The sequence below is a fragment of the Penicillium citrinum genome (genome assembly GCF_028827155.1).
Source record: "Penicillium citrinum strain IBT 23319 chromosome Unknown utg000006l:1.0-3011923.0:1.0-3012962.0, whole genome shotgun sequence".
Classification (NCBI taxonomy): Eukaryota; Fungi; Ascomycota; class Eurotiomycetes; order Eurotiales; family Aspergillaceae; genus Penicillium; species Penicillium citrinum.
This window is the reverse complement of record NW_026622691.1, coordinates 52,101-69,142: the sequence shown is the minus strand read 5'-3', so window position 1 is coordinate 69,142 and position 17,042 is coordinate 52,101. Positions and strand designations below refer to the sequence as shown.

Here is a 17,042-nt window from a genome sequence, read left to right as displayed (position 1 = left end):
GCAGCGGGTGGGTTTGTCCGATCGCTCTGTGCGGTTATGAAATATAAGAATGATCTATTCAATCCTTTCATTTGGAGGATCATGAGCTCATGATAATAATGGCACCCATTCAATCCGGATCTCTTGTTCTTGTGACTGGTGGTAACGGCTTCATCGCTGCCCACTGTATCGCCGCCCTTCTTCGCGATGGCTATCAAGTCCGAGCGACAGTTCGATCAGCAGAGAAAGGAGACGCAACTCGAAAATCACTCAATTCAGCAAGCGTGGAAAGGCTGGAAAGACTATCATTTGTTGTCGTGCCAGATCCCACTGATCTTTCATCTCTCTCCTCGGCCTTGGAAGACTGCGAAGCTGTCCTGCATCTAGCATCGGCTTTCAATTATGATGCAGTTCCCGCGGAATTCGAGGAAAAATTGATGATTCCGGCTTTGAAGGGTACACAGGTAATCTGTGAGGCTGCTGGAAGTCAACCAAAAGTCCGAAGGGTTGTAATTATGTCCAGCTTTGCTAGTGTTTACGACGCGAGCTTGGGACTTCAACCTGGCCGAGTGTATACTGAGCAGGATTGGTGTCCATTGACGTATGAGGATGGTGTCTATGCTTCTGCCGTGGTGCGCTTCCTCTTTACCTCCATTTATTCAAGCTTTCTTGCTAACAAATCCAGCCCATCGCATATCGAGCCTCGAAAGTTGTCGCCGAGCGGGCAGCATGGGATTATGTCCGAGACCACCAAGTCGGTTATCAACTGATCACTCTCTGCCCTGGCATGGTCTTCGGCAAGATGATTCATCCTATTTCCTCTTTATCGCAGCTCAATGCCAGCAATCAAATCGTGTGGAGTGTGTTGAATGCGGGTAGAGATGGAGAAATTCCTCCCACCAAAGCTCCTGGTATGCTGCTATCCCCAAGCCCCCAAGGTACCACGTATAATTGACATTTTCATTTAGTTTGGATAGATGTTGAGGATCTTGCAAATGTTAGTACGAAAGTATTGAGTTATGCCGCTACGAGCCACGACCGGTTCTTGGTTACACAGGCATCGTACGATACTCAGGAAATCGCCGATATTATTCGTGCGCAGCTACCAGACAGACATCTTGCTCCACTTGGGGAGCCTGGAAAACGTCTTGCTCATACACATTATTCTTGTGACTCTTCAAAGGCTCAGAAAGTGCTGGGAGTTCGTTTCAAGGGATTGAAAGAGTCGATTGTTCCTTTAGCTGAACAGTTATATGACATGGCGAAGATTTAGTCATTTTTGTACTACAATATCTATGATAATATCTTCAATGGGACATTCCCTTACAGCATTCGAGGGCTACTACATGGGCCATCACAGTAAACGATCCTGTTTCTTAGAAAAAGCTAGTCCTCGCTATTGATGGGCGGAAACATCTATTAATATATCCCGAAGACATGAACAACGCATTAGCTTACACATAAAATAGGAACACTTCGCATTCTTAGCGACCGCTACGTCCCACAGCATCATAATCTACTATAAAAGGTACCGAGGGTATTTAAAACGTGCTTCAAACGTATGAATGATCTATTACTCTGCTAACAACTAGAAAGACCCCCACTTCACCCATGAAGCGTATCCTTGATATGATCTGCTGTCATCTCGATGAACTCTTTGGCCTGCCATAAATCTGTACCAACAGTTAGCATACCATCGTGGTTAAGCCTACTGAGTAAACTTACCCTTATCCATGTGCATAAATGGATGGGGAACACCTTTGAATCGCTTCTGTATGACCTCGTTCCCACCCTCAATCAATTTTCGCGCATATGCCTCTCCTTCATCACGTAGAGGGTCACACCCAGCCGTGTAAATGACCGTCTTGGGAAGATTGGTGAAGTCAGGCGCTGTGAGGATATTTGCGTACCACTTCACAGCAGCCAATTGCTCTTCTCGAAGAGAGCCTTCCGTTGCAATACTTTGCCATTTCAAATTATCGAACCATTTTAGTCGAGCCCAGTTCAACGTAGGTGCATGTTCCATCTGATGCATTGACTCCCATGGTGCATCTGCTGCCGACTTATATTTCGAGATATCGTCCACCACTGGCGTTCCAACTGCGACTAGCTTGAGAGGAATATTATCATCACGAGCGAGGTGAGCGCAAACCAAGGCAATGTTTGCACCAGCAGAAACACCTCCCAGGGAAATCCGTGTTGGGTCGATTTTAAATTGGTCGGCGCCCTTAGTAAATATGTGCTTCAAAGCTGCGAACGAGTCTTGTACTCCGATTGGGAATGCATGTTCTGGTACTAGTCGATAATCCACGTCAATCACGCAGACATTGGCGTTGACGCAGATGTGTTTGCAAATATGCGCTTCGGTATCGAGATCACCTAGTCCCCAGCCTGTTACAAACTTATTAGCCTATAATTAAGATCTATGAATCGCGTTGAGTTACCTCCACCGTGAAAACCAATGTGTACTGGCCATGGACCCGGCGATGCAGGCTCATATACGCGGACTGGAATTAAATCACCATTGTGACCAGATACTTCGCTATCGTAGACCCGCGCACAGTCCGGAGCAGGACCAGTTCCGTACGAATAAAGCACAGAGTATTTTGTGCGAAGAACAGACAGATCAATTGGTCCAGCTGGAGTATTAGCGACGTGTTTGTTGTAAAGATCAACAAACACCGGATCGAGGTGGTCGAGAACAGAGGGGTGAATGGGATTGAGGGCTTCGTGAGACATATTGACAGTAATGATGCAATGACGAAGTGAAGTTGCTGGAGAATATTTTATATCCTCGTCACACTTTTCCTTCTGTCCATGATCTGTCAAGTCCTGCTGTGACATCTTCGTGAAACAGCCCCGCCGCCGTCGGATTGGCCCTAAACAACTAGCCGACGGTCCGAAGAACCAGTGGGAACCGTGGAAAACTGCCGCTGAATACGGGATTAGTTGAAGACCCCGCACGTTATCTATGCGACGGCTTTCTGATAAAGTTGATTGTGAGGCTTTTCTAGACACAAAAAGCGCAGACTGCGACGGTCAGTATGGATATCTCATTGACGTCCAAGTTACTGTCATGGATCCCGTTCTTATTGTTGGTGCTGGTATTGTCGGTCTGACATTAGGCCAAGCTCTCAAGCAAAGAAATATCCCCTTTGAAATATATGAGCGTGATGTGACTTCCGATGCGCGTGGCCAAGGGTGGGCAATCACCTTGCATTGGGCTTTAGAATATATGCAAAAGATGCTTCCTAAAGAGACATTGAAACGCATCCAAGAAGTACAAGTTGATCCAGATGTTGCACTCAACGACAATGGCAATTTCTTGTTTATCAACCTCGAAACTGGCGAGCCCAAATATAAAATCCCACCGAGCGTCCGATGGCGCGTGAATCGGGAGAAGGTTCGCCGAGCGTTGCTTTATGGAATTGAAGATCATGTTCACTGGGGTCGACGGGTCGTTGGTGTGAATCTGCCTGAGGATCCAACCAAAGTTCAGTTGCTATTCGCCGATGAGACAAGATTGACAGGGCGGATGGTTATTGGTGTGGAGGGGAGTCGATCAATGGTGCGACAGATCTTACGACCAGATGCATTTGACAATGTACCTTTGGGGATCAATTTCACTGGAGTGGCAGTCGACCTAACCCCTACAGAAATTAAACCGTTGCGTGAGATGGACCCGTTGTTATTCCAGGGGTGTCATCCTCCAACCGGGGCTTTCTTTTGGTTCTCGATGCTGGAAACACCAAAAGTGAATGGCACCGCGGGGGCCAACGCAGAGCGCTATAGAGCTCAAATTTGTATGTCTTGGCCGGAGAATACGCCAGAGGATCGGGTGGCCGACACAGATGAGGCCAGACTGGATAATATGAAGAGAAGATCTCAAGGATTTGTCCCATTTCTCCAACAAGCCGTCGATCGGATTCCTTCTGGAACTCCTGTTACCGAAATCAAGTTGGCAGATTGGGAATGTCTGGAATGGGATAATCATGATGGGCGTGTTACTTTAGCTGGAGATGCAGCACATGCGATGACAATGTGTAAGTGTCATCAGAGACCATACACTTGACCAGCCACTAACAGCATATTTATAGACCGGGGAGAAGCAGCCAATCACGGTTTACTGGACGCATTTCATCTAGCAGCAGCCATTGAAGCAGTATATAACGGAACTTCACCCGCATCTGATGCGATCAGTGGGTTTGAAAGTGAAATGAGGAAGCGAACGAGTCGGGCCGTACGGCTCAGTCGACAGGCTTGTCGAGATGCACACGATTGGACGAGGTTGGATGAAACATCTGCCATTCTCACCAAGAGGGCGATTGTAGGGGAATAGCCCCGGCAGTCAATGTTTCAATATTATTACTATATACCAAATCCGAGTACTTGATCATCTGTAAACTTATCGTGAAATTCAATGGAAATTTTCATAGAGAATGACAATTGCAGATTTTGTAAATTGAAAGGCATGCGCATATCTATTTCTACCGAAGATACACTATCTTGTATATACGACTCGGGAATGCTAAGCCGGGCCATTGATGAAGATTCCCCGAGCCAAAACAAGAAGCCAACTCGGTAGATATTATGATATATCTTCAAAATTACAGAGCAATCATGCCAACACCAGCCAAGAGAGCAGTAGCAGCGTAGGCAGCAACGTGGAATGATCCGAAAGACACACTGGAGTGAAGGCTGACGGGGGCAGCGACGCTAGACGAAGTAGAGCTCGAGGAAGATCCAGAGCCAGAGCCAGAAGTAGCAGTAGCCTCAGTAGTGACGGTACCCGTACCAGCAGTGCCGGCCTCCTTGATCTGAGAAGAACAAGTACCAGTGGCAGCAGTGGTAGACTTGAGGGTGGCAGAGCCGCCGAAGCTGCAAGCTGAGGAGTGTTCGTTCTGCTCGCTGTAATACTTGTTCAAGGCGAATGCAAGCTGATCCTTAACACCGCACATGCTGTAAGCACCATATTTGCCGGTAGTAGAGTTCGAGTTGAGACCGCTACAATCGGTGCTGCCGCAGACTAGGCCCAGGAGAGTACCGTATTTGGATTCCTTAACGTCGCTGCTGACAACACAAGCTGACTGATCATAGATGCAGCCGCACAGGTTGGAGTCGGGGGTAGGAGGAAGGGGAGTAGCGTGGGCTAACCAGCTCGAGCCGACAGTAGGGCAACTTTGCAAGATTGTGTTGGTTGGAGTATAGGAAGCCTTATTGGTACCGGTGGGAGTCGCGCTAGCAATCTCATTGGAGTAAGAAGTAAAATCCGGTCTCTTGCTGACGCTGGTCCTGTCAATCACGGAGACAAGACCTGTTGAACAGAATCAGTAAGTTTATTCGGATGGCAATGATCATTTGGCATACCGTAGTTGTTGGTCTCTTGGAAGTACATGTAGACAATACCACCAGACCAAACCTCGGACATGGTGTCACCATAAAGGGCCTTCACTTCCGTGAATGGTCGAGGTGTAACATCATTACATCCATACTCAGCAAAGAAGACGGGGGCAGTGTAGTTGCGGAATTCCTCAGTTCTGGCCTTGTAACCGGAATCCTTGTAGTTTGAGTTGCCGCACCAGGAATAGATGTTATATCCCCAGAAGTCAATGGCCTGGTCTTCTTCTTCACAGTCAAGATAGTTGGCGAGTTCAACGCGGATGTTGGAAACGTCGGCAGTGGCATATCCGACACCCATGCTACGATATCCCTTCTGCTTGATATAACTCTTCATATCACGAACAGAAGCCTTGACATAAGCGCTGGCATCGGTGGTAGCCACGGTGTTGGAGATTTCATTTCCGGCAAAGAAACCGATGGTGTTGTTATACTGCTGGAGTTCATCGATGACACTGGTGTAGCGAGAGTACAGGCTAACCTGCCACTCGGGATCGGCACGGTTGATAGATACGTTCGGGGAAGAAAGATCGGAGATCAGGTAGATCCCTGCATCCGAGAGAAGCTTCATACACTTGGTGTGGTCGGCATCGGGGTTGATGTAATATGTCCGAATAATGTTTGTGCGCAGTTCCTTCAAGATAGGAACATCACGCTCGCAAGCAGTGGCATCAGCCAGGGGATCCTCGTTGTTGGAGTCTGTTAGGTCAGTATCATGTCTTGACTGGGATATCAATGCACCTACATTGATAGGCAACACCGCGCATATAACTGTAAATTATTAGCATTTATTCAGGTCTGTCATTATCATGCGTGAGGAAAACTTACAATTGAGTGTCATTGCTAGAATAAAAGAACTTGGAGCCCTGGGATAGACGGTTAAATTTCCAGTGTTATTTTCAATCACATTGCGATATTACCTTGATGATAACAGGGTCTAGGTTTGCCACGGCGCCTGTGGCAAAGGTCGCCAGCGACAGCAAAGACAGCTTCATGATGACAGTGTTTTGATGCTTTTATTAAACGCCGAGTATATAGAACGAGTGAACGGAGGACACCTCCACGAACAACTCAGTCTGAAAAAGAAGGACAAAGATGAAGTTGGTGATTAAACGAATGAATTTCAACGATTGATAAGAACCGGAGAGAGTTGGAATCAACATTGAAAGAGAAGAAATACCCGGTTGACTTTACCTCCCCAGGTCCATTAATAGTTTCCAGTATGTTTCCTATCATCCTGATTTGCTACCTTGCCCCTGACAACATGAGAGGACGCGTACAACCGGCCCAACGAGCATCCACCGAGCTAATGACCAAATAAAGCACCGGTGCTTCGCAAAGACTAGTGATGGCCTGGCGGATGTCAATTTTTCCTGGCTGGAGACGATGGGACCGCGTCAACCGGCATTGATAGGGTTTATTTAGAGACGAGTCGGTTCACTAGTCCCGAACAATCGATAGTAGCCAATCAATCTAACTCCACTTAACTCGAAGAATTCCAACTTTCTGCAGACTAGTGCTGCTTAGTGCGTCGCAAGCGTTGGACCGGTTTCGTTCGATGTATCCATGAGGCGGTGCGGATTGTTCACCATCTGGCTACATACCTATTTTTCGAGATGTCAAACGTAATGAAGATCATCCAAGACATTCTTGAGCTTACCTTCTACCCGTGAGACATAGTGGTCGGTTGGATAAATTTTTTGGAGGAATTTCTGTGATATTTGAAAATGTTCTTCGGCTGACGCGGTGCAGTGGGGCGTTTAGCTGGGATGGCGTCGGCAGTGCGTGGCCCTCGATTTTGCGCCGCGCACTTTTGATTCACAATTCTGAGTGAAATTTTATATTTAATTCAGAGGTGTTGAAATGAGTGAAATAATAGCTATTGCAAATTTAGAGCTTCAGCAATATTATGTCGAAATTGTACTGTCAACAATGGATGATAGATAGTTGCACTTCTCACCGTGAGCATACTCGGAGATGTTTGCTATAGTTACAAGGCTAATGTTCGTGAGGAATCCACAAAAATAACGCTGAGTCCTAATAAATCAGTCTCGGTGGATAGATGATTTTATTAGAAATGGGGAATTTCTTCTTGCCCCTGGTCTGATTGGTAGTTTTCAAATCAGTCCTTTATATGGTGCCGGTCACTTTCCGCATGCGCAGGCTTCTCCATTCTCGAATTGTTCGGAAGATTAGATGTGAAGATCGATCTTGAATGCCAAGAAAGTCGATCCGGGGAAATATCTGCATATCATCTACTATGACGACTTGTGGCTGAATTTTACACCTCAAGCTGCAAGCAGTGCAGGCTGGACATTATCTCTCAACAGTCAGCGACCAGCAGTGAATTAGACTCTCACTGAGACACGAGGTCTAGAAAATTCTGGTTATTAGATGCTGATGCTAATGTTGTTATACATCCACGAGCGAAGTTCGCTCGTGGACGCATAGCCGAAACACCAAGCCACTGGGAAAATTTCAAGCCGAAGTATATTTACAATTCCAATGGAAGAATAATCGCGAAGTTCAGAAGGTGATTGATTGTTCGTATATTCAAATCCCGAAGAGCTCTCGATAATCACAATAGTCATACATTCCGGGCCATCAAAATTCACAAAAGATAAACAATAAAAATAAAAATAAAAATGAGAAACAAAATATCCTCTGTATATCCCATCCCAACCTTGAACGGCGAAACTCCATTATTATAATATGACTTTAATCACATCCGATCTTGCCTCCGGTGGTTATCAATAGCGGCTTCGAATGATCGTATCGTGTCAAGGGGTCGCTCGAGACGACTACGTGTGGGATTGGAGCGGTCAGGGTCGACTAGAAACGTCAGCGATTGCGTTCGCTGTATAGCATCAGGATACAGGTGGGTCTTACCAATGATGTTGCCATCTCTGTCTCGATGTTGTACGCTGCGAAGGGAGAATTGATCGCGAGAACCGGGTTGAGTGTTCACAGCCACTATTAAGCGTCAGTCTGGATAATCGTATTCTGCGGGTCTACGCATCGAACTTACTTGGTTGCTCCTCGTACAGAGCCAGATTAGGGTCGGCTTTAGATTGAAAAGATGTCTTGGGACGATCTTCGGACTGGATTGAACCAGTGCGATCACTTGATGATCGTACGGAGGTCATTGTGAAGAATGTGTTGCTTCAGTGTCGACTGAAGTGTTTAAAAAGAGTAGTGTGTAAAAGACCAAGTCACTTAAAAGAATAGTATTTGGCGAAGTGCGATAATATCTCAAGAAGTATTATCTTAAGAAGTACAATAATGTAGTAGTACACTAAGTGTATGACTCAAAATTCCGGAAAAGTTGAGAAACCACCGGGTTTATATAGCAAATCCAGAAAACAGCAGAACCCTAAAGACCCAAAGCTGTCATGCCGCGAGTTCCCCCGACTAAGAATAGATGACGGGCGAATCACACACGTATCACGCAAGCTGTGGCAAGACTGACGGATCGCACCGGATGCCCATCAGGCCGATCGTGATCAGCAAGCATTGGCCAGTTACACCAAGGTGTAGGACCCTTATGACGTTTTCCGGCGAAGATACGAGGATCTCACTGGCTGGCCAAGCTTCACCTAAAGTAATTGGAGAATGCTTAGTTTCGATCGATCCTATCATGACAAAGGGGACACGCAAGCAGGGGTGGCTGGAGGTCGAATTGACTCTCCACTACTCCCCCATAAAGACCAGGTACCCGCTGTTGAGCCGAAGATCAGACGGGATCCTTTGAGAGGCGAACCAGCAATCAGCCTTTGGTTCCTCAAAAAAATGGTGCCTGCAGGGGAAACCCAAGCTTCACATGCAGGTACAAGTCCATTCTGGAAAGCCATTTACCCCTTGCGGATATTGAGGACCAACAATTGCTTTGACAAATGTGACAGAACCCATTGGAAACATTCCTTCCCCGTAATATCTCCATGTTTCTTTAGGAAATCCACCATCATAAGGCTCAGACCAACCAATCAAATGTAAATATCCTCGCCATTAAATGCCTTGCATGTGAGCTCTGACACAAAAATGACATTTGGCCCCGCTGGAATGCTGGAGATAGCATCGGCCGGAATTAGTTCTGTGCATTGCAGTGCATTGGATCGCGCACAGGCCATGTTTGAGATAAGTGGACCCTCCTAGGTGAAAAAGTTGAAGATATTCAGGCAGCCGGATTTCATCAAGATGGCCGTGAACGGCCAAGTTTCAAGACGCGACGACACACAATTAATCTTGGCAGAGGATCATAATGGGGAAGGTCTAGCGTTGATCAGATTAACATAGTCTATGAATATTTGTAATTTTTAAAAGCAAATGAAATCGCTTGTAGTGATATATGAATTGTGTGTTGATGTATGAGGATAACTGTATAATACTATACTCTCGGGTAATTCTGCGGACGAAAGAAACAGAGAAATACTATTCGTACTTTGTTCATCCGTTTGCGGGATCATCCAGCTGCATTTAATATTGGCTGAACGTAGTACTGCTCTGTTCTAGAACTCTGGGGGCCCGACCATCATCCCCATTGATAGTGCCACGCGTACGAAGACAACCTCTTTGGGGTCCCGTCCCCAACCGGATAAGCAAGGAAGAGATATTTCTTCGACAGTTGGTTTGGATGCCATCGGGTTGTCGTTATTGGCAATAGACCCAGTATTCCCCTTGTCCGTTCGAATGGAGGGCGATTGAGATTGACCATGTTCAAGAGCTACAAGCAGTTTTTGGAGGAACTTGATCGCGGATGCAATTCCCTCGATTGAATACTCTGCCATAGAAATTGCGGATTCCATGGGCATTGCTCCCATAAATTTCTCGAATTGACCTCCAGTGGATAATTGGCTTGTATTCAGACCAGCTATGAGATCCCTTTTGATAGCCTCCAACGTGCGCGAACTTGCTCTTATTCGCTCGGCAAGCTTTCTCCTTTCCTTTTGAGGCTGACGAGTAGTAGACGATACTATTTTCTTTGTCTGGGCTAGATACCCAGGGCATCTTGCTATATCTTGGAAGGCCGACTCAGACAGATTTGCTACAGGGCTTTCCTTGCCTAATTTCTTTTCTCGTCTCATTGTTTCGCGGCCCATCTCTGCCCATTCTTCATCTTCGAGGAAACATCTTTCAGCCTTGATTAGGGCCCCGAAGACTATCCATGATCGAAAGGACAAATACAATGTCCGACCGTACCCATCGATATGTGCTCTGGGCCCTCGGAGACGAAAAAAGAGTCTGAATTCCATTTGAATGCGTTACCCAATATGAATGCCCGTCCTCATTTAGGATCTCATAAACCCCAAGAATGATCGCAGCGGATAATGTCCCGTCTGACAGAGCCAGTGAAGGGATACTCAATGCTCGTGAGAGCTCACGAATTGCACGACCATAGATTTCGCGACTTGCAAGGATCTGTTTTCTATCCCCGTTCATTTGACCGATTTGGTAAACACCCAAACAGCGAAATGCCCATTCTTCAGCACTGTGTCCGTTTCCATGTGGATTCTGTAGTACAACGGCCCAATTCCAGTCCAGCCGCTGAGAATATGCATTATGGACCGGGGCTAAATTACCCTCCATCATCGCAAAAATCGACTGACGATATTGGAGTCTCCATACTCCCGCTGCCAAGCTTGAGGCCACGCTTACATCAACGGATATATCTAGTGGACGTACGCGTTTCACAGGTTGTCGTTGAAGGTCTGAGGTAATTTCGGTGGACTCGCATGACGACGACGAAGACGATGATAATCGCGAATGTGTTGATCGCCCCTTTGAATGTCTTGGCGTATTCTTGGCTGGAAAATATCCATTTGAAGGTGGGAAGTCGTAAACGACGAATCTGCGCTCTCGTTCGTATCCAGGGCACTGTTTTCCGCGTCTCTGACAGGTTTCGCATTCAGGACGAGCCTCATCGCACTATATCTCCGTTAGAAGAACAATGTCTCGGGCCTCGTGGATGGGTATGACATACCCTAACGTGGCGTTTTACACATGCCAAACAGCCTTTGCTACGTGGTGGGCCAGCCATAGGTCCGCTCTGGGGCTAGCAGGTCGATCACTAGCATATACGGAGGCGGGAAAAGAGTGGGTAGAAAAGCAAAAATAAAAAGCGAGTGCGAGGGTAGATGTGAAATGTATGAATGTATTTTGCACTCTTCGTTCAGGTTTTGTCCGTTGTCAATTGCAAGAATCCCCACCTGGCATTACTCAGACAAGGCTGTGATTTCAGAGCCAAGAAGCATTCAGCTCCGAGGCGACAGCACTAGTGCCCCGCTAGCCTCGGCTGTATTAATCAAAGACGAACCCGTTTGATGGAGTATGATTCTTGGCCTTGAACATTGCATGATTTATCTCAAAATCAGAGAAATCTGTACAGAAACTCCAGGTTCTGTGGGTTGAGATAGTCCGGATTCGTTAATGAACCTGCTAATCCCATAACATCCTCGCCCTCAGTGTTGAATAGTTCGTACCAGTCCATGTTGATTGCAGCCTCCTCGGATTGATTCAATAAAGGAGCTTGTGTGTTTGAAAGTATCTCGTTGGATGCCGGAGAAAGAGGCTGAACACTACTTCCGCAAGGCATATTCATTGATGGGGAATCTGGAATCGGCGAGCCCTTGGTAGTATCACTAGAAAGCGTTGAAGGAAGCCCACCTTCAGCTAATCTTAGATTCTTTGCCATTCGATCATCTAAGCACCGGAAGAATAAATCCAAGACCCAGTTTTCCAAGTCCCAAGATTTTTGAAGCTCCTTTAAACCGAGAAGACATAATTTTGCCCTATGTTCGGCCAGTTTGCGGGCTGTACCAGTTACTCGTCCGAAATGGATTGTATGGAGACATAAGGCTGAGAAGGTATGCGTAATACTTGAATGTTGGTCAGTGGCGATCTTAGGACGAATGCAGTACTGTAGTGGTTCTGGGGGTTAAGTTGAGCACTCACAGATGGACCAGTCCATGTTGCACCAAATTCTCAGACAACATATCTTCCAAGATGCGAGTACTTCTTGTGGCTGCATCCAAGGCTAGGTTGCCTTTTGGGTTCATCAATGTATTTGGGTTTTGTAGGAAAATCGGTCGATAAAGAAGAACGTACAAATTACTATGATTAGTTAGCAAAACTCCAGGGTTGGATGACGACCGAGATACGTGCATACTTATAGGCCATATGAAGCATTCCGACCAGATAAGTCACCTGTCGAGTAGAAGATGAATGAAAGTGCATCTCTTGTGGTAAAATTGATTCCCATTTGACCAATTTTTCATGAAGAGCTGGACGAAGAGGATTGTCTAGCTTCGATCGACCGGGCAGATATTGACTGGTGACAACTTCTCGTACTGTTCGCGAGGTAAGTGAGATATTCGATGGACATGATCGTTAAAAGCGGATACTGACATAGTTTTGCAAGTTGAGCCATGCCAATCACATAGTTGACATGCGCAGCTGGCGGTTTTCGAAACACCTCGCTGAACGCAGTCACATCGACTTCTTCAAAGTCAGACGGCTCTAGTTCCGCTGCTTCGCAGTCTTCATCGCGAATCCTCGATGGTAGACCTAATGCAGCAGATGTTTGTTGGTCGCGAACCTAAAGGATGTTACTAACTGAAGAGTGTTTGTTATGCAGGGAAAACTCACGTATAAAGCCCACCATATCCTCTTCCAAATTTTCTGGTCGCGCGAGCTCAAAAAAGAAAGTTTTGACCTACATCGTCAGACATTGCCTTGAGAAGAATGATGGCTCGAATTACTCACATCACATGCATTCCCTTCTTTTGTGCTAAATCAGTAGCAGCTCCCAGCCAAAAACGCACATCTCGCTCTTCAGTTGGTCCACCTCGCCAAAAGCTCATCAAGAACAATGACTGTAACTTAATTATTGTGTCTGTTTCCCATCCAGCATCATAAATCTCTTTAGCGCGCTGATAAAAGACACCCTTCACTTGATATCGATCTGTGAAGCCAGTCGTTTTCAGTGCGAGATCCGAACAGAGACTCACGCCAATGAACAGCATTCCTTGAAGAAGGAGAGGTGATATCGTGTTCTCTTGGTAAGCACGATGAACTTGCGGACGATCCAGGATGGGAAAGCAAGGATGGAACCACTCGAAGTATGCTTGAAGAAGAACATCGCAGATGGTGGGAGATGGAAATACCAATGCACTTTCGCGTATGAGTCTCTCTTGCAAAGATTTGCGCTGTCCTCCCAGTGAAGTCTCTCCGGATTCCCCGTCGCAAATTTCAGAAATAGAATAATGTAGTCGACCTTTTTGGATTCCACATGCATACCCTTTGTCTGGTGATCGTCTGCCTTCATCTACAACGCATGTCAAAGGGCTCGATTCCCCGAGAAAGACGGTTTTATGAATGGCATTCTCTGAGACACTAGGTCTCACTGATGGTGTATAGACAGTTGATCGAGTTTGTAGATGCTCCGACTGCAAGGATTGAGTCTCTGGTGCAACCTTCTCTACGCGAGATGTCTCGGCAACACTCGCGGAATCATTCTTCTTGCGTCTTGGATACCTAACGGACCATAGATTGATATATATACTTTTTAAAATAATGACTGGGTGTTTGCTTACTTTCCACGCCGCGATACTCCCAGCTCACAAGTTAGATTCCAAGCGACGCAGTTGCGACATGGCTGCATCTCAAGCACATTGCATCGCACACGCCGCGAATTACAGGCCAAACATGCCTTTTTTGCACGTAGACGTGGCTTTTCGGAAGTCGTGCTCGCCATTATGATAATTGAGATAGGCTGTTTCCTGAAGTTGTGGGGTAAATGGAGTTACATTAGAATAGAGCAGTTTGACTCGGCTTCGCTCGGTTATTTCAATCGTTTAAGTCGGCTACATGCCGATTCGGCTATTTGATACTCCGCCATCATCCACCTTGAACCTTGCAGAAACATCTGTTAACTTGAAATACTGATTTTTAGTTGAACAAAGGCCTAGGATTATATGGCTGTGTATATTAATTATCAAAAATATAAACTTACGCGTCTACTTCAAGCTAAAGTTGAATTGGGGAGTGTGTCGGGTAACCCTCCAAGCCGAGATACCAGATATATATATATTGAGAAACAACATCTATCAATCTTAGGCAACTGGAGTTGCCGCAAGCCCTTGCGGGTTAAGGAGACATTTAAAGATTGGAGAAGATCCATCTTTACCTAAAGATTCATCTGTATCTGTCACAACTTGTGATATTTATTGGAATACCTGATCCACGCCCTGAAACGAACGAAGTGAGAGAAAGGGAATTAGTAAACAGGGATGTACGTGTGCGCGAGACGTTGCGAAAAGAGATAACCATATATAGACTGTTTTACCATGTTCCTCTGTGATTCGCTCCTGTTGTCCGTGGTACTTGCATTATTGTCGCTTTCTTTGGATTAGATTGTATCCATACAATCTAAATAGCCCTGGAATCCTAAGACAATCCATTGTCTTAAGAGTTGTAGGGTTATTTGCGCCTATTTCTGCATGCTACGCGGATTTGATTGCTTCCTCTTCTGCTTGTTGATCTCCAGTGTATTGCAACGCTGTACCGTTTATCGACACTATAATTTTCTCTTCACATATTTTCTCTTTCCTTACCCCTCTTTCCTTGATCTTATATTACCATCTTGTTATCTAATCGGCTTCGCTCTGGCTGTGGGTGTCAAGTACGTCTGTCTACCACCACCCAATCACCAAGATGCCCCGCTTGTCGACTATCCCTGCTTCCTCTCCTACCAGAAATATGCCCTTGCTTACGCTGCTATGTCCCAATCCCCACAGACCCACCAAATCTTCATTGCTTACTTTGCGAGTCTATATGCTCTTCTTGTGCCTAGCTGTAACAACGAAATGAACCATCGGCATACAGTAATTTTCGAACCCAGTTGGATCTCACTTTCTCTCGATTTGATTCCAGGAAAATAAATCCTAAATATGCGAGGTCCGAACTCGCAGTCTGATTGAGCATTGTCTCCAGTACATTGATATCTAGACCGCTTTCTACAAGAGTCGATGTATTTTACAATACGTTCTCAGTACTATCTGTGGTGTATTTTATACGAAATTAATATATAGTAGTTCTCGAAATCAATTAAACGTCCACACTCTTGTACGGAGTACTTCTTTCTTTTATTCAAGAAATATTTCAAAATAGTTCAGTTTTGATTTCAAATACGAACCGAAAGGCCAAAGGCCAACGAGTGTGTTTATGACATTGGTTCATGGCTTGGTTGAACCAGCGATTGAACCCAGATTTGCTTGACACAAGGAAGAAATCTGGGAGCTAAAGTCTATTTGGTTTTAAAGTAACGTTAGTTAACTAGTATATTCTTGATGAGGTCATCAGCTCTGCGAGTCGGCTGACACTAAAGCTACATAGTTTGCCGGCAAGTTCCTATGCGCAGTTTACCAAACTCTCATGAACGGTGTTTAATCTAGACCTGGCCATATAAATCAGAGAGGTTTTTTTGTATAATTACCATGGTTTTCTAGTGTGGCCTGACCTTCGGTGAGAATAATTGGCTCCGGGATATGACCTCTTCAGCAGTCTTGAAAATGTATTTATTCTTTTGCCATCCCGAACATTTATTCCTCATAGCCTGTCTTGAAAAAATTTTGCTATTCCACCGTATCTAACTATCCCTATTAGTAGTTCCAAATGCCATTTGGCTCGCTCTCAGTATCCAATACGTCCATCCCACAGTACGCTCCTCCGTATCCCGTGGATGGCAGCGACTATACAAATGGAACTGTTCTCACTGTTACCTATCAAACATCGTTCCAATGTGTGCGTCATCTCGTGCCGGATATGCTAGAACTTGAGGACGAGCCACAGGTATCAGTGATGGTCTTGCAGCACAGAATGACCTCCTTCGGCCCATACAATGAGTATGTTCACTCAGTCAAAGTCAAATACAACGGCGATACGTTTGACTACTTCCTTTCACTCATACTGGACAATGACTCGCCAATTTTATGTGGTCGCGAGCAATTCGGCTTCCCCAAGAAATTGGGGAACGTGGCATTAGTGTTGAAAACTGGATCGACGATCGTTCACGGTTACGTGGAGAGACCTGCAGGTCAAAAGATTGTTGAAGTTGGTTTCCAGCCCGAACAGAAATTGAAGGGCACGGTTGAGAGCACGATCCAGGGGTTAAATTTGCGAGTCATCCCTTCGGTGGTTTCGGATCAGCGTCCGTCCGTCAAGGAATTAGTTCCAGTAGACATCAGTATGGACGCAAGCGAAGTTTGGCAAGGCTCTGGTTCTATCTGCTTCCCAGAGCCATCAAGATTCGATCCAATGCATGAAGTCAAAGTTATTCGATACGGAACGGCGAACTTACTGCGGAATGCATCCCTTGCGATCCGTCTGCCTACCAAGGTGTTTCAACTATAATCGTAGTGTCGATGCTAGGAGCGCTATGTGATCATTTAGTTGAGAAAAAAATAATTGTTTATCCAGATACTACAGTACACATACCAGGATAGGAAATAATAAAAACACCCTGATTCACAGCCTCCTAAGAAATACTCTCAGTTTGGGGGACATGATTGGAGGTCACAGTACGTATTATCGTCTTCTTGGAGGAATTTTAAACTATCGGGCACTACAGTACTAGACTAAGTTTTAACAGGGTCAGCTAAAAACAACTATCG

At 45.7% G+C, this 17,042-nt stretch overlaps 8 protein-coding genes across 8 annotated transcripts; 3 read left to right on the top strand and 5 right to left on the bottom strand.

The window, feature by feature from the left end:
- Positions 1-98: 98 nt before the first annotated feature.
- On the top strand, positions 99-1,252 carry N7469_006569 (uncharacterized protein; the record flags this gene model as incomplete). The annotated part of the gene is made up of 3 exons (XM_056645487.1): positions 99-611; positions 665-890; positions 948-1,252. The coding sequence occupies 3 exons, from the start codon at positions 99-101 to the stop codon at positions 1,250-1,252; spliced, it is 1,044 nt and encodes a 347-aa protein (XP_056498928.1).
- Positions 1,253-1,584: 332 nt separating this feature from the next.
- On the bottom strand, positions 1,585-2,718 carry N7469_006568 (alpha/beta hydrolase; the record flags this gene model as incomplete). Its single annotated transcript, XM_056645486.1, has 3 exons — positions 1,585-1,652; positions 1,705-2,370; positions 2,424-2,718. 3 exons carry the CDS (start codon positions 2,716-2,718, stop codon positions 1,585-1,587), a joined length of 1,029 nt encoding a protein of 342 aa, XP_056498927.1.
- A 337-nt stretch (positions 2,719-3,055) lies between these two features.
- N7469_006567 (FAD-dependent oxidoreductase) lies at positions 3,056-4,318 on the top strand (the record flags this gene model as incomplete). The annotated part of the gene is made up of 2 exons (XM_056645485.1): positions 3,056-4,022; positions 4,077-4,318. 2 exons carry the CDS (start codon positions 3,056-3,058, stop codon positions 4,316-4,318), a joined length of 1,209 nt encoding a protein of 402 aa, XP_056498926.1.
- Positions 4,319-4,586: 268 nt separating this feature from the next.
- N7469_006566 (glycoside hydrolase family 72 protein) lies at positions 4,587-6,371 on the bottom strand (the record flags this gene model as incomplete). Its single annotated transcript, XM_056645484.1, has 5 exons — positions 4,587-5,293; positions 5,347-6,075; positions 6,122-6,147; positions 6,205-6,242; positions 6,297-6,371. 5 exons carry the CDS (start codon positions 6,369-6,371, stop codon positions 4,587-4,589), a joined length of 1,575 nt encoding a protein of 524 aa, XP_056498925.1.
- A 1,727-nt stretch (positions 6,372-8,098) lies between these two features.
- N7469_006565 (DUF2406 domain-containing protein) lies at positions 8,099-8,522 on the bottom strand (the record flags this gene model as incomplete). Its single annotated transcript, XM_056645483.1, has 3 exons — positions 8,099-8,208; positions 8,266-8,349; positions 8,405-8,522. 3 exons carry the CDS (start codon positions 8,520-8,522, stop codon positions 8,099-8,101), a joined length of 312 nt encoding a protein of 103 aa, XP_056498924.1.
- A 1,359-nt stretch (positions 8,523-9,881) lies between these two features.
- On the bottom strand, positions 9,882-11,410 carry N7469_006564 (Zn(II)2Cys6 transcription factor domain-containing protein; the record flags this gene model as incomplete). The annotated part of the gene is made up of 3 exons (XM_056645482.1): positions 9,882-10,511; positions 10,573-11,298; positions 11,354-11,410. 3 exons carry the CDS (start codon positions 11,408-11,410, stop codon positions 9,882-9,884), a joined length of 1,413 nt encoding a protein of 470 aa, XP_056498923.1.
- Positions 11,411-11,740: 330 nt separating this feature from the next.
- N7469_006563 (Zn(II)2Cys6 transcription factor) lies at positions 11,741-14,125 on the bottom strand (the record flags this gene model as incomplete). The annotated part of the gene is made up of 7 exons (XM_056645481.1): positions 11,741-12,248; positions 12,325-12,483; positions 12,539-12,719; positions 12,778-12,967; positions 13,018-13,084; positions 13,135-13,905; positions 13,965-14,125. The coding sequence occupies 7 exons, from the start codon at positions 14,123-14,125 to the stop codon at positions 11,741-11,743; spliced, it is 2,037 nt and encodes a 678-aa protein (XP_056498922.1).
- Positions 14,126-16,044: 1,919 nt separating this feature from the next.
- Positions 16,045-16,782, top strand: N7469_006562 (acetoacetate decarboxylase family protein; the record flags this gene model as incomplete). Its single annotated transcript, XM_056645480.1, has 1 exon — positions 16,045-16,782. The coding sequence occupies one exon, from the start codon at positions 16,045-16,047 to the stop codon at positions 16,780-16,782; it is 738 nt and encodes a 245-aa protein (XP_056498921.1).
- Between the last annotated feature and the right edge of the window lie 260 nt (positions 16,783-17,042).